Raw genomic sequence first — 14,615 nt, forward strand, 5'->3', positions numbered from 1 at the left:
GAAGATGAAGATGGAAGATGGAAAGTGCGAAGCATACATACATTTATAGGAGGGTGGAGATGAAGAGACAGAATATGAGCAGCCACATTCTGCCTAGTAAATGGAATTAAATAGCCCAAAGTCTTGAAAAGAGGTGGAAATGTCAAAAGAAAATGTGCAAGATTTTTAGCACAAAGTAGTTAAATGCTTGAAGAATTGGCGATTAAAAGACAAACGTCAAATAAATGCACAAGAAGTTAACATATATGTTTATTAATGATGAACAAGGTTACAAAGGGAAAATCAAATGCGAAATTACAAAAGAAAAAGGCGTCATATATCTTAATTACAGTCCACCCCACACAGAACGAATTCGTTCCCTAAGTTTTTCCCAATCCTCGTTCTGTCGAGAGGAAGTGATGTTCAATTCGGCCACGACATCATCATCAACTTCCAACTTCTTGTACTGCTCAATCAAGGACTTAGTTCGCTCAATTCCCTGGGAGGCGTTGCGCTTTTTAGCAGCCATTCTCGCCTTGCAGTCGTCCATTTTGGCATGAAGTTCCTTCATCTGAGCAGCCAAACTAACCATCAAAGAGTCTTCAATCATGACTTCGGAAGAGATTTCTTTCAACTCATCCTCAGCCTTGTTGATCTCCAGACGCAAAGACTCTTTTTCAGACACGGCGCGAAGATATTGAGTACTTTTGACCTTTAGTTCAGCATTCTTGGCCAGCAAAGAAAGGACCTCGGAGTGGATAACTTTCAACGTCGCTTTAAAATCAGCAGAAAGATTGAGCGACGGAAGTGTCAGTGCTTGCTCCAACTTCGCATTCAAATGCTCAAGTTTATCCTTGTGTCTGGCAGCACTAGCCCTACCAATGTCCATATCCATGAAAGACACGTACTCAAATATCGACTGCTTGAGGAACTTCAAATCTTCCTCTGAAGAAGCAGCAGGACGATCAGATGGAGCAGGGCGAGATGTCTTGACTTGCCCCCAAGGAAGCGAACAAGTCTTGGATAAAACGCACAATCTTGTCAGCATCCTGCAAAGAAAATTGTCAATAGTGAAGATTCTCACTACAACAAACAAGATGGAAATAAAAGTGAAGCAAAGATTACCTCATCAACAATCGTGGAAGATGGCATATCCTCAGCCAAGTCTGCCACCTGTGACTCCTCCATTCATGAGGACTTCCCCTTATCTGAGCGAGAAGATGTTGCCACAACGGGCAGACTCATAGGAGTATCTGCAGAACTCAAGAGCAACAAATCAGAAACCAATAGCACAAGCAAAGGTAAGGCATCAAAAAACTGAATTACCTTCTGCTTCGATGTTTGGGGGGTTGACGCCCTGGGAAGAACGTGGCTCATCCATGGGTTGTGATGAGGATTTTGGGACTGAAGATGTCTCTTTAAGCGTAGTCCCCTCATCAACCGGTTTGGATGAAGCAGCCTCAGTGGAGGATGATGGAGTAGGAGCTGCCGATGCCAAAACCTTTAAAGGAGAGGCTGAACTTTTCTGAGAAGTCCAAATAAATTATCAGCACATAGAAAAGTTACAAGTATGGAAAAGTATGCTTGTGAATAAACCAATTTAATTACATTCCTCCTGATGATAAGAGGGGTATCATCATCATCATTAACATCATCCTCCAGAATGGAAGATGCTGAGGCTGGCCGTTTGTGTCTTGGGGCACTCTTGGCTGTAGTAGGCTTGGTAGGGAGAGAAGAAGATGGACGAGCAGATTGTTTAGCGCGACGAGGAGGAGAAGGACTCCGGATGGACAAAGGAGTGACTAAAATAGGAGGAGGGGAAGAAATGTTCGGCTGGTCCAGTGAATGAAAGGCACGATTGGCATCAGTCGCAAACAATCTGCGCTTCACTGACGGCCAGAGCTGTTCAAAAAGAGGATGGATGGCGTGGCTAGAATTGAAGGAGACTAATGAAAAATAGCTTGTTAAAAGAAGATTGCGAGCATTTATAGCCTCTGCCTCTGCCTCCGCCTTATTAATAATATGAAAGCGGTCAATCAAGTTCCTTGAATAGCAAGGAGGAACAGGCCAAGTTTGGCCGAAACCAAGTTGATGAGCAAAAAATTGGGGAGCATAAATTTCTACCCCTGCCTTGGCATTGGTCCCAGTTAAAATATCATGAAATAACTCCCTCCCGGTTAAAAACTGGATCCAAATGAGCAGAGCGGTGCTCGAGCTGTCTATAGTGGAGGGGGGATGCACATAGTTTGGAGTCAAAAAAGGAGAAAAAGGAAAGAAGGAAGGGATTGAATCCAAAGAATAAAAGAATGAAAAAATGTCCCTTCTAGATATATTTACAAGAGCCAAGGGCTCAATGGCTAGCCCATAGCAGCTAGCAGAGGAACGAGAAATTGATGGAGCACCAAGCAATGGAAAATAAGATCTCAACCACAGTTGAGTGAACCAAAGAGGTCCACTGCAAGTGGGAGATGCACCATTCTTCAATTGAGTTTGAAGAGAAGACATGCCTCTGTAAAGGGCAGCCAAAAATAAAGAACATAAATTCAAAGGCCTGCCACGCGCCAATTCGTGCGCTATGGGTAAATAACTCAGGGAGGGCTTTATGCTTGTCACACACAAAACATATTTACAAAGCCAAACTAGAAGAAAGGCCACTCGCTCAGTATGGAAAGGCTCGGCGCTCGAATGATCGTGAAGGATTTGCAGGCTTGAATAAGACTCGGTGTAGTTTTTACCAAACTTTGGGGCGCCACCAGAAATCAAGATACCAGGAAAAATGGTATCGCCCAAAGGTGGTAGATTCACTAGGGCCCCAACATCCCTTAAAGTAATAGACATGGGGCCAAGAGGGAAAATAAATGTATTATAATCGGAAGACCAAAAACTCAAAGCGATCGAAAAAAGTGCTGAATCAAAAGTAGGGGGTTGAATAGAGATTTCTAACAAATCAGAAATCCTAGCATTATCAAAAGGTGCCTTAGTAGGACCATGACCCACAAGACGAGCATGCCACCTACGAAAAACTACATCAGATTTAGGTCAAGTGCGAATACCTCTTTCGCGAAGTGACCCCAGCGGCAGAGAGTTTAGAAATGGAGGGCCTTGAGTACAAGGAAACAGCTGGCCCACCACCGCCTGTTCGACTGCCTCTACATTGTTGAAGAAAGGACCTAGGTAGAACTCATTGAGTTCGACATTGGCGGGCGCGAGAAAACTCGGAGTTATGTATGTATGACTCAGAAGTTTCTGAAAGTCATCAAAACTAAAGGAGTCGCCAGCTTGGGATTGTGAAGTAGCCATTAGGGATGAAATGGAGTTTTTTCAGAGTTACGTAGCAGGGAAGCAAAAGATGAACAGTAAATCGTGGGAGAGGCGCGAAAAAGTGAGGCGTGATTTAATGGTGCAGTGAAATGGCGTGTTTGGGGATTATAAGCGTTTGCAAAACGTCGCACCTTTTCAAGCTATGGAAGAATACAATGATTGAAATTCTTGAGAATTTCGAATATTGCTGGAAACACAAAGTGAATATGGTAAAATTTAATAATTGGTATTAATTCTGCCATATTGGGGGGTAATTGTTGGCACATAAAAATTCAGCCCAAATCGAACGGCCCAAGGAATGAAGCCCAATTGGAGGATCCCCAAATCAGATAGCCCAAAGAACGAAGCCCAATCAAATAATTCAAGATGAAGGCCCAAAAACGCGGTAACGCCATTGTCCAAGTTTGCAAGTCGTCCAGAATCTGAGCGAATGGAGTGACATGTAGTCGCCCAGAGCTGTTACTCTATTCTCGCCCAAACCTTCAAGTCGCCCAAGGTCTTAGCAAACATAAAGTGTTGTGATTATCAAGAAGTGCAGATGTCAAAGCAGTTATTAAAGCAGCCCTATCACATTCCACGATTCAAGGAATTCAATCGAAAACGGTTGAACGACGAAGAGTAATGGCAACAGCTAAAAAAGGCAGTTCCATGACAAGTTGGCCATTACGAGAAAAGTGGACAGTTGTAGAACGATCAAGCAGTTTTTAGGCAGTTGATCACAAAGAGATCATCCAGGGAGTATAAAAGGGAGAAAAGACATAGAGCAAAGGACCGAATCAAAAAATCTCGAACAGAGAACATGTAATTTAAAATTCCTTAGCTTAGATTTAAACACTTCTTTCAATAACTCGTGTGCTTGCGCCCCTTGGAGGCATTCTGTTTTTAATTTCCAATTGTAAAGTCATCGCCAATAAAAGAACACCCCTTTTTGAGACTTTGTCTCAAGAGGTTTGTCCCTTACACAATCGTCTGATCCCTTTTAATTGTTAGGGACTAACCCGTGCGAAACAGGGATATTATCCACATCGAATAAAGATGATAATATAATCCAACTTATAAGATTTAGGGTTACTCCTTTTAACAAGGTTGATCTTTTAAGATGAAATTTCAAGTCTTAACAATAACCATGATTTTACCAATCTAGGCCCTAGCTAGTAATTAATTCATTCACTTCTCAAGTGGAAGCCAAGCATTAACCACAAAATGTTTCAGCTTTCTTTCTCTCAATCAACATTATCAGTCGAATAGAAGCTTCTGATTTAAGTAAGAATATGGGCATTGATGATGCATTATCTATAATTAGTGCTGCATGGGTTATTTTATGGACAATTTGTCAAAGCTATATTTAGATTATTTCAATAGTTCCCTTTCAATTTTTATTTGATTGGTTCACACGAATACTCGTACATATATTAACGGGTTCATTGAACATTGATATACCCCAATAATTATCTTCTATTGAATTTTGAATAAGAAGATGAACATAAGAATTCGATATGATTCATATATACATTCTCAATGTATTAGCACGTACAATGCATGTATACACATTAACAAGCATGTCCCCACAGGCTACAAGTACGAATATGAGTCTTTGATTGTATTTTGAAGATAACAGTATTTGAGAGTTTGTACATTAATATACTTTTCTTGAGAGATATTGTGCTTCACTATAAATCTTTGTCTTAAGCTTCAGATAATTAAAAAAAATACAATTTGTCTTCTCTTTGAAACTTAGTTGATCTTCAATAAAGAAAGATATCGAGATCTCATTAAAATTTCGATAAAAACTTCATTCGTTTTGAAAATGGTAGAGGATAATTTGAGGATATTTTCAAATGACACATTTGGTTTTTTATTTTATGACTTTGGTCAAGAAATGTGACTATTACTAAATTTTAAAGATGAACTCAATGAACAATCAATTAGGGGATAAATTGTGGTGCTAGAAGGCCAAAGTTCAGGGACTATTATTGTAGCCATTGACAAATGTATTCAACTTCTGTTTTTGACTCAATAATCCTCATTGTGAGGGTTCCTTTGTATATATAGAGAAAATAAGGCATATTACACGGCTGAATGTTAATCTTCACTGTACACATATAGGAAATGAGTAATTTTCTACCAATTATACAAAGCGTCTTTTCTAATTGCTAGCTGTAAATTAGTTTTCGTATCTAGTTGATACCCCCCTCAAATTGATACTGGGTGATCAAGAAGCATCAATTTTCCCACAAGAAAGAGATGGTGTTGTCGTGTCATGGCTTTGGTGAATATATCGACAATCTGAAGATCAGTAGAGATATGTGGAAGAGAAATAATATTTTCCTCAAAAGCCTCTCTAATTGAGTGACAGTCCACTTCGATATGCTTCGTACGTTCACGATATATTGGATTTGCAACAATTTGAATAGTACTCATGTTGTCCGCATGAAGGGGTGTAAGATTGGATTAAGGAAAGCCAAGTTCAGATAAAAGCCCATGAAGTCAAATAATCTCATAACAGACAGTGGACATAGCACGGTATTCGGATTCAGTTGAAGATTTAGACACACGAGCCTACTTTTTACTCTTCCTGGAGATCAAAGAATCACCAAGAAACATACACCAACCCGTAACAGAATGACGAGTATCTGAGCACCTAGCCTAATCTGCATTACTAAATGCAACAAGACAAATGGAAGAGCCAGCAGGAGAAAACAATCCATCGCAAGGAGTACCTCAAAGATACCGAATGATGCAACGAACGGCCCCAAAATGAAGATGTTGTGGAGCTTGCATAAACTGACTGACTTGCTGATCTGCGAATGATATATCTAGCCTAGTGATGGTAATTAGTTGAGGCTCCCAACTAATTGATGAAAGATAGTAGGATCGGGAAGGAGGTCACCCTCTTCACTACGATATTTAACATTGACTTCCAGAGAAGTATCGACCGGACGAAGAATCTTGAAGACCAGCCAAACTGATCAAGTCCTGGATGTAATTATGTTAGTTCAAGAATATACCTGTAGAATCAGTGTGTGCTTTCAACCCCTAAAAATATGTAAGTGGACCAAGATCCTTCATGTGAAAGGAAGCTTGTAGATGCTGTTGGAGTTGATTGATCAACCTAGAATTTGTGCCAGTGATAACAATATCACCCACATACACAAGTAAAAGAACAACACTAGTGGATGTCTTGCAAAAAAATAAGGAGGAGTCATATTAGCTCTAGATAAAAGAAAGCTATAATAAAGTAGATTGAAACTTTTCAAACCATGCTCTAGGAGCTTATTTCAACCCATAAAGCGACTTCTTCAACTTACATACTTGTGAAGAAGAAGAAGAAGAAGAAAGACCCGGATGAGGTGTCATGTTAATATCTTCCTTGAAATCACCATGAAGAAAAGCATTTTTGACATCTATTTGGTGAAGAGGCCATCGTTGAGAGACAGCAATAGAAAGAATAGTGAGCACCGTAGTCATCTATGCCACTGGAGCAAATGTCTCATCATAATCTACTTCATATTCCTGCCTATTTCTAAGAGGAACTAGGCGAGCTTTATAACGATCCATAGTTCCATCAGAGCGAAACTTAATAGAATAGACCCACTTGCAACCAATTGCCTTGACACTAGGTGGACAATGAACAATATCCCATGTATGATTATCCTGAAGAGCCTGAAATTCTTCATCCATAGCTTTCCGCCACCATTCATGTTTAGTTGCTTCTAAATAACTTGGAGGTATTGATGTTAATGTAGTGGCAAATGAATGAAAAGAACCATATCTATCAGGCGGTCGAGAAATACGAGTAGATCGTCGAGGTCCCGAATCAGGAGGTACATCAATATTTGATACCAACTCAGGCTGGACAAGATCAGATGTGAGGTCAACTTCAAGAATAGGCCTATTTGGTCGACGTCTCTCATACACGAGTCCAGGCTTGAATCTTTCAAGATGAGAAGTCAAATCATCAAAACATGGGAGAATAATAATTTCAGGCAAATGTTGAACATGAGTAGGAAAGAAAGGTTGCTGCTCAAAGAAAACAACATTACGAGAAATGCGAGATCTGTTAGAACATGGATAATAGCAAACATAATCTTTGTGCGGAACACTATAGCCCATAAAGGCATACTCAATAGATTGTGCAAAAAGTTTGTGTTGTTTATGAGAAGATAAATGAACAAAACAAATGCACCCAAAAGTATGTAAGTCATGATAACTAGGATGTTGATTATGAAGGCGATAATATGAAGATTCAAAGCGTAAAATTTAGGAAGGCAGTCTATTGATTAAATAAGCTATAGTAGACACTGCTTCAACCCAAAATTTTGAAGGAACATAGGAATCAAATAATAATGTACGAACAACATCCAATAAATGACAATTTTTTCGTTTTGCCACCCCATTTTGTTGAGGAGTATAAAGGCATGATCGTTGAGCAAAAATCCCTTTCTGTTTTTAAAAAATCATGAAACTCACGGGACATATATTCTTCTCCTGTATTAGGTCATACAATTTTAATACTGGTACAGAATTGGGTCTCAACATATGTCACAAAAGTCTTGAAAACTGAAAGTACTTCAGATTTAAAACGGAGAAAATAGATCCATGTATATTGGCTATAATCATCAATAAAGGTCACGAAATATTTATACTGAGCATGAGAGATGACATGCGAAATGCCCCAAAAATCACTATGCACAATATCAAAGCTTTTTTTTGGCATGACCACTATGAGAAGGAAAATGAAGAATCTTACTCTTTCCTAATTTGCATGTAGAACAATCAAAGCGCAAATTATGAGAAGGATTAGTTTTATTACCCAACAAACCAGAATTTAAGAAATAAGACAGGATAGTGGAGTTTGGATGGCCCAAGCATTTGTGCCACACTTCACTTTTATTGTTAAGAGTTATATAGGCCAAATATAAACAACTAGGAACAGAAAAATGTAATGGAAACAATCATCCAATTTTAGGCCCCTTCACGAGTATCTTCCCCGACACCTGATCCTGCACAAGAACATCATCACGGAGAAATGGATATCATAATTGTTATCAACTAATTGACCTACTGAAATAAGATTTGACAATAAACCAAGAGATATAAAAATGTCTCGAAAAGTAGAATTAATGTTACCAACAACATCAATAGCTAAATGACTCTCATTAGCTATTTGAGTATGAGATGAACCTTGATATGGGCGAATATCACAAAGACCATCGGAGGATTTGGTCATATGATTTGAGGCACCTGAATCAACAAGCCAAGATTGAGGTAAAGTATTATGTTTACTTTGAAGTCCCAAAGCAGAAAAAGTTGATGCAATCATTTGTTGCACCATTTCAGGATTAAGAATGGGTTGCGCAGCAGTAGAAGATGCCTCATGAGCTAGTGGACTAATAATAGCTTGATATGCATTGGCTTGGCGATCCTGAGGTTGAATAGGACAGTTTTTAATAATGTGTCCCGACTTCTTGCAGTGGTTGCATGACTTCTTGGTACAATGAGCAACAATATGCCCATAGTCTTTACAGTTGAAACATTGAACTTTCCGCATGTCCCTTCCATTACTTTTTCTGTGAGCTGCATAGGCGATAGCATTAGATGTCATGTGATGTTGTCGAAAAGTGGCCTATGTTGTGAGGCGCTACTCTTCTCAAAGTAAATCCCCAAAACATACATCCAAAGAAGGAGGCGGATCACAATTCTTCAAATTGGAGAGTGTAGCCTCAAATTCTGGTCGTAACTTCATCAGAAATTGATCACGTTTCCTTTGTTCATGAACCGTCTAAACAGCAGCAAGGGATTCAAGTGGTACTTTAGCATAGATAATATCAGTAAATTCACCCCATAAATTTTGAAACCCGGAAAAGTAATCTTGGATATTGAGATTGCCCTGAGTGTAATTTGCAATCTCATATTCCAATTGAAATCATTTGGCTGTGTGGTCTTGATTATAAACCTTTTTCAAATACTTCCACATATCTTTAGTAGTTTTATATGGTCTCGGATTTAAAACAATCATAGGATCAACAGATCCTGAAATCCATGTCATTAATCTTGCATCTTTCACTGTCCATTGAGCCAATTTAGCAACCTCAGTAGGAATTGGGTCACATCCATCAATGTGACCCCATAATTCTTTTCCCATAACAAACAATCGAAATTGAAATTCCCATGCAGAATAATTTTTTTCCGTGAATCGCACACCAAAGGAATCAGAAATGTTGGTTGCCATGGTACTAACAATTAATTATAAGCTTGTTTGGGAGTGATTTTTTGACCATCATTTCACTATTCCAGCCGTCATATTTGACTTTTTCTCTCACAGGTGGACACCACTTTTCTCCTAACAGTCAAAAAATCAATTCTCAAAATCACTCCCAAATAAACTCTATATCAACAACAATCCCAAATTAAATTTAGTCAGTCCAAAACAAAAGAATTAATTTTGCCCAATTAAGTTAGCCCAATAAATGTTGAACACTTGGCCCAAAGCCACCTCCAAAACAAATGAATTAATATGGCCCAATTATGTGACCAAATAAAAACCGATATTGGCCCAAATCAGCACACTCAGCCCAAGACAAATTCACGTTAACTCACCAGTCACCGGAATCACATCGAACCCACACATAAAGGATGATGAAATCGCGTCGATTACACTCAGCTGTTGGATGAGAAGCTGCGTCGTTCACCCAAGAGACGCCGAAAAGGAGAGACTCCCGAAATCATGTCAAGCCTATAAGCAGGACGCTAGAATCGTGTCGATTGCACACCAAAAGATGCCGAAAAGAGGCCGCGTCACTACACACGTCGAAAATTTCTCATAGAGACGCCGGAGATTCTCTGTAATCACCTAGAACCGAATTCCACTACTTCTTCTTTAGATATGGCTCTGATACCATGACATATGTATTCAACTTCTGTTTTTGACTCAATAATCCTCATTGTGAGGGTTCCTTTGTATATATAGGGATAATATATATAGGGATAATAAGGCATATTACAAGGCTGAATGTCAGCCACCACTGTACACGTATGGGGAATGAGTAATTTTCTACCAATTATACAAAGCATCTTTTCTAATTGCTGTCTGTAAATTACTTTTCCTATCTAATTGACAGTCGTTGGGTATGAATAACATTATTCAAAATTCAGGCAATTTCTTCTGGTAGGAGTTATGTCTGCACTAGTAGGCTGAGGCTAGGGCTGAAAATCAGCATCTCTTTGAAGTTGAATCCTCTCCAGCAAGCATTGGAGCCCACTCTGGCTCATGAATAGAAACAAATGGTACCTTTTAAGAATTTGATCTATTTTCTAGTTTTTTTCAGATTCTTTTAAGTATTTAAAATTCTAATCCAGATTTGGAAGTTACCGTTGAAATGTTGCAACTTTTTTAAGAGTTACAAGTGAACTCTATGAAATTGATATTCTCCTTCAAGTATACGGCTTTTTTTGGGTCATTTTTGTTAATAAACTATTCAACGAACTTATGTGGTTCTTTAGTTTCTTAGAGGCTGTTTTGTTTTTCGTGTGTATGACCGGAATAGTGGGGTCAAATAACCTTCTTAAGGAAGACGACTATTGCCTTGGAGCCTAAAGTTCTTTATCTTATTTATTTTCTTACTATCCAATTTCTACTACCTTCTGCTTATAACTTGGAAAAGTTTGTTGCAACAACAATGAACTGAAACGGTGACATAAAAGGATTTGTGTACTCAGCACTATAAATTTATTGAAAATAAAACTTAATTTATACTATAAATAATTAATAAGAAAAATTACGTTTGCAATTAAATTCATGTCTCTTTTTTGTTTTACCCACTTGTTACTGTAGTATTGGTTAGAATAGTAATCTAATTGTCATTGGTGATCAACACCTCTGGGTGACAATTAAATATTATTGATTGTGATAGTTTCATAGTTAAACCCAAATAACACGTAGAGGGGTTAATAGATGTTTGCACAGAATTTAAACAAATTTCAATTAACAATTGAAACATAGTATGATTATTAATTAGTCCAGTCTAATTTACATGTAATCTATCCTATGTTAAATTACCGCAGTATAAAAAAATTGTTGGAAAGTAAAGAACACAAAGAATTTGATGACGAAGAAACCCCAACTGAGTAAAATTCCGGGTACAAGCCAATATGAATCCACTATAAACGAACACAACTTACAGTACCGCCAGACTAGACCCACACACATTCTTTCTGACCTCCTGTACTGTAATTCCTAAAGTCCTCTTGGATTGCGTGCTCCTGCACCAATTCCTGACTTTTGATCTTATTTATCTCTTATGGATTCCCTGAGAACTCTATGTTCTCCAATGACCGGAACTTTGATCACCTTCCCTAATCTTCAACTCTCGATGGATCATTTGGAACCTTTTGGTTTTGGTGTTTGAATTTCGGGTTTTGATGTTTTTTCAGTTGCTTAAATTGAAGAATGGATTGTATGTTTTTGAAGGATGCAAGTGTTTTCTCCAATGGACAATCCTCGCTTTTTCGTGAAACAGTGCAAATATATATACGTGGGATGTTTTGGGTAGTTTGGAATTGTTAAAACTCTCGAAAAAAGAAAATTAGGGTTTTAAGGAAAAAACTATTGTTGAGCGATCATTAAGCCAAAAGCTAGTGACGGTCTTTCGCTCGAGCGAAGGTTTGGCGAGAAGCTAGCAAAGTCCTTTTTGCTTGTGTTGCTCGAGCAGTGTGTTGGCGAGAATCAAGCGAAAATGCAGTGGTCCTACCTCCCTTATTTTGAACTTAAACCCTAACCTACCAACAGTTTTTATACAATATTGCACATGACCCTCGACTTTAACATGTTTCAATTTGACCCGTTTTGCTCACAGAATTTCCAATTACAATTAAACCTAACAAACTGATGCATGACATCAATTAATGACACTTCTTTGTCACCTAAATGTTTGTTATTTCTTTAGGAAAGAATTGCTTTAAACTTGAGTGCCAACAATGGTGGAACTTCACTGACTTTTCTGATATTTTGTAATTTATTATGAAAGTAACTTGTACTCGAATGAAGGTTTATGTCGCCAAAGAGTGAAAAATGCCTAAAGAGACATCATGAAATTTTAAGGATTGTTTTGAAAAAAGCTAATATTTACCCTATTCTAGTTTATTGGATTACTATAATGCTTTGCTGGTTTCTATTTGATTCATTTGTTGTCTTGGCATTGTAATTTTGTGCTCTTCAGTACTCTCATAAATAGTTTTTATTGTATTTAATAATATTTTATGGTAAGTTGATGCCTTGATGATGAGGATGTTACCGAGGTATGAATAGTTGGAATGTCACATTGCATTTACTGATTATTATAATTCAATCTCATCCTATGAAATGTTATTTTTTTCTTAATTCGTCTCTCCTCGTGATTAGGGTTTGTTTCAATTCAAAAAGTTGAGCTGGATATTGAATTAAGTGAGCATTAGATTTTTATTATTGATAATCTAATGTATAGGGCTGGTTCTAAGATTTTGGGTCCCTGTATGACGTTAATGGTACTCCTTTAATATAATTAAAAATATATTTCAATAATATTATTTCTAAAAATGTGACATTTGAATATTTGTAGAGCAAGCAATAAAAACCGATAGTGGAGTTTTGGTCGATTCATTACCCTAAAATGGACGGGATCATGAACCAGCAATATAATAGTGTGTAGAGTGTTGAATCTATGAGGACTATGTGTTTGATGCAATTAAAATTAACAATACTCTTAATCGAATAGCAAAATCAAGTTGTGACTAAACAATACTAAATCTAGCAACTAAATTGAAAGAAATGCGAAAATTTATCAAATTTGGGGGATGTATTGCTAAGATGTAGTAGGGCTGGTTCTAAGATTTTGGGTCCCTGTATGACGTTAATGGTACTCCTTTAATATAATTAAAAATATATTTCAATAATATTATTTCTAAAAATGTGACATTTGAATATTTGTAGAGCAAGCAATAAAAACCGATAGTGGAGTTTTGGTCGATTCATTACCCTAAAATGGACGGGATCATGAACCAGCAATATAATAGTGTGTAGAGTGTTGAATCTATGAGGACTATGTGTTTGATGCAATTAAAATTAACAATACTCTTAATCGAATAGCAAAATCAAGTTGTGACTAAACAATACTAAATCTAGCAACTAAATTGAAAGAAATGCGAAAATTTATCAGATTTGGGGGATGTATTGCTAAGATGTAGTAGGGCTGGTTCTAAGATTTTGGGTCCCTGTATGACGTTAATGGTACTCCTTTAATATAATTAAAAATATATTTCAATAATATTATTTCTAAAAATGTGACATTTGAATATTTGTAGAGCAAGCAATAAAAACCGATAGTGGAGTTTTGGTCGATTCATTACCCTAAAATGGACGGGATCATGAACCAGCAATATAATAGTGTGTAGAGTGTTGAATCTATGAGGACTATGTGTTTGATGCAATTAAAATTAACAATACTCTTAATCGAATAGCAAAATCAAGTTGTGACTAAACAATACTAAATCTAGCAACTAAATTGAAAGAAATGCGAAAATTTATCAAATTTGGGGGATGTATTGCTAAGATGTAGTAGGGCTGGTTCTAAGATTTTGGGCCCAATTGGAGGATCCCCAAATCAGATAGCCCAAAGAACGAAGCCCAATCAAACAATTCAAGATGAAGGCCCAAATAGGGAGGCCCAAAAACGCGGTAACGCCATTGTCCAAGTTTGCAAGTCGTCCAGAATCTGAGCGAATGGAGTGACATGTAGTCGCCCAGAGCTGTTACTCTATTCTCGCCCAAACCTTCAAGTCGCCCAAGGTCTTAGCAAACATAAAGTGTTGTGATTATCAAGAAGTGCAGATGTCAAAGCAGTTATTAAAGCAGCCCTATCACATTCCACGATTCAAGGAATTCAATCGAAAACGGTTGAACGACGAAGAGTAATGGCAACAGCTAAAAAAGGCAGTTCCATGACAAGTTGGCCATTACGAGAAAAGTGGGCAGTTGTAGAACGATCAAGCAGTTTTTAGGCAGTTGATCACAAAGAGATCATCCAGGGAGTATAAAAGGGAGAAAAGACATAGAGCAAAGGATCGAATCAAAAACTCTCGAACAGAGAACATGTAATTTAAAATTCCTTAGCTTAGATTTAAACACTTCTTTCAATAACTCGTGTGCTTGCGCCCCTTGGAGGCATTCTGTTTTTAATTTCCAATTGTAAAGTCATCGCCAATAAAAGAACACCCCTTTTTGAGACTTTGTCTCAAGAGGTTTGTCCCTTACACAATCGTCTGATCCCTTTTAATTGTTA

General features: G+C 37.7%; 1 protein-coding gene across 1 annotated transcript; it reads right to left on the bottom strand.

Annotated features, from left to right (window-relative positions):
* Positions 1-9,082: 9,082 nt before the first annotated feature.
* Positions 9,083-9,532, bottom strand: LOC111368371. Its single transcript, XM_022989597.1, has 2 exons — positions 9,257-9,532; positions 9,083-9,190 (listed from the first exon to the last, which is right to left on the bottom strand). The coding sequence occupies exons 1-2, from the start codon at positions 9,530-9,532 to the stop codon at positions 9,083-9,085; spliced, it is 384 nt and encodes a 127-aa protein (XP_022845365.1).
* Between the last annotated feature and the right edge of the window lie 5,083 nt (positions 9,533-14,615).

The sequence above is a fragment of the Olea europaea genome, chromosome 19, assembly GCF_002742605.1.
Source record: "Olea europaea var. sylvestris chromosome 19, O_europaea_v1, whole genome shotgun sequence".
Classification (NCBI taxonomy): domain Eukaryota; kingdom Viridiplantae; phylum Streptophyta; class Magnoliopsida; order Lamiales; family Oleaceae; genus Olea; species Olea europaea.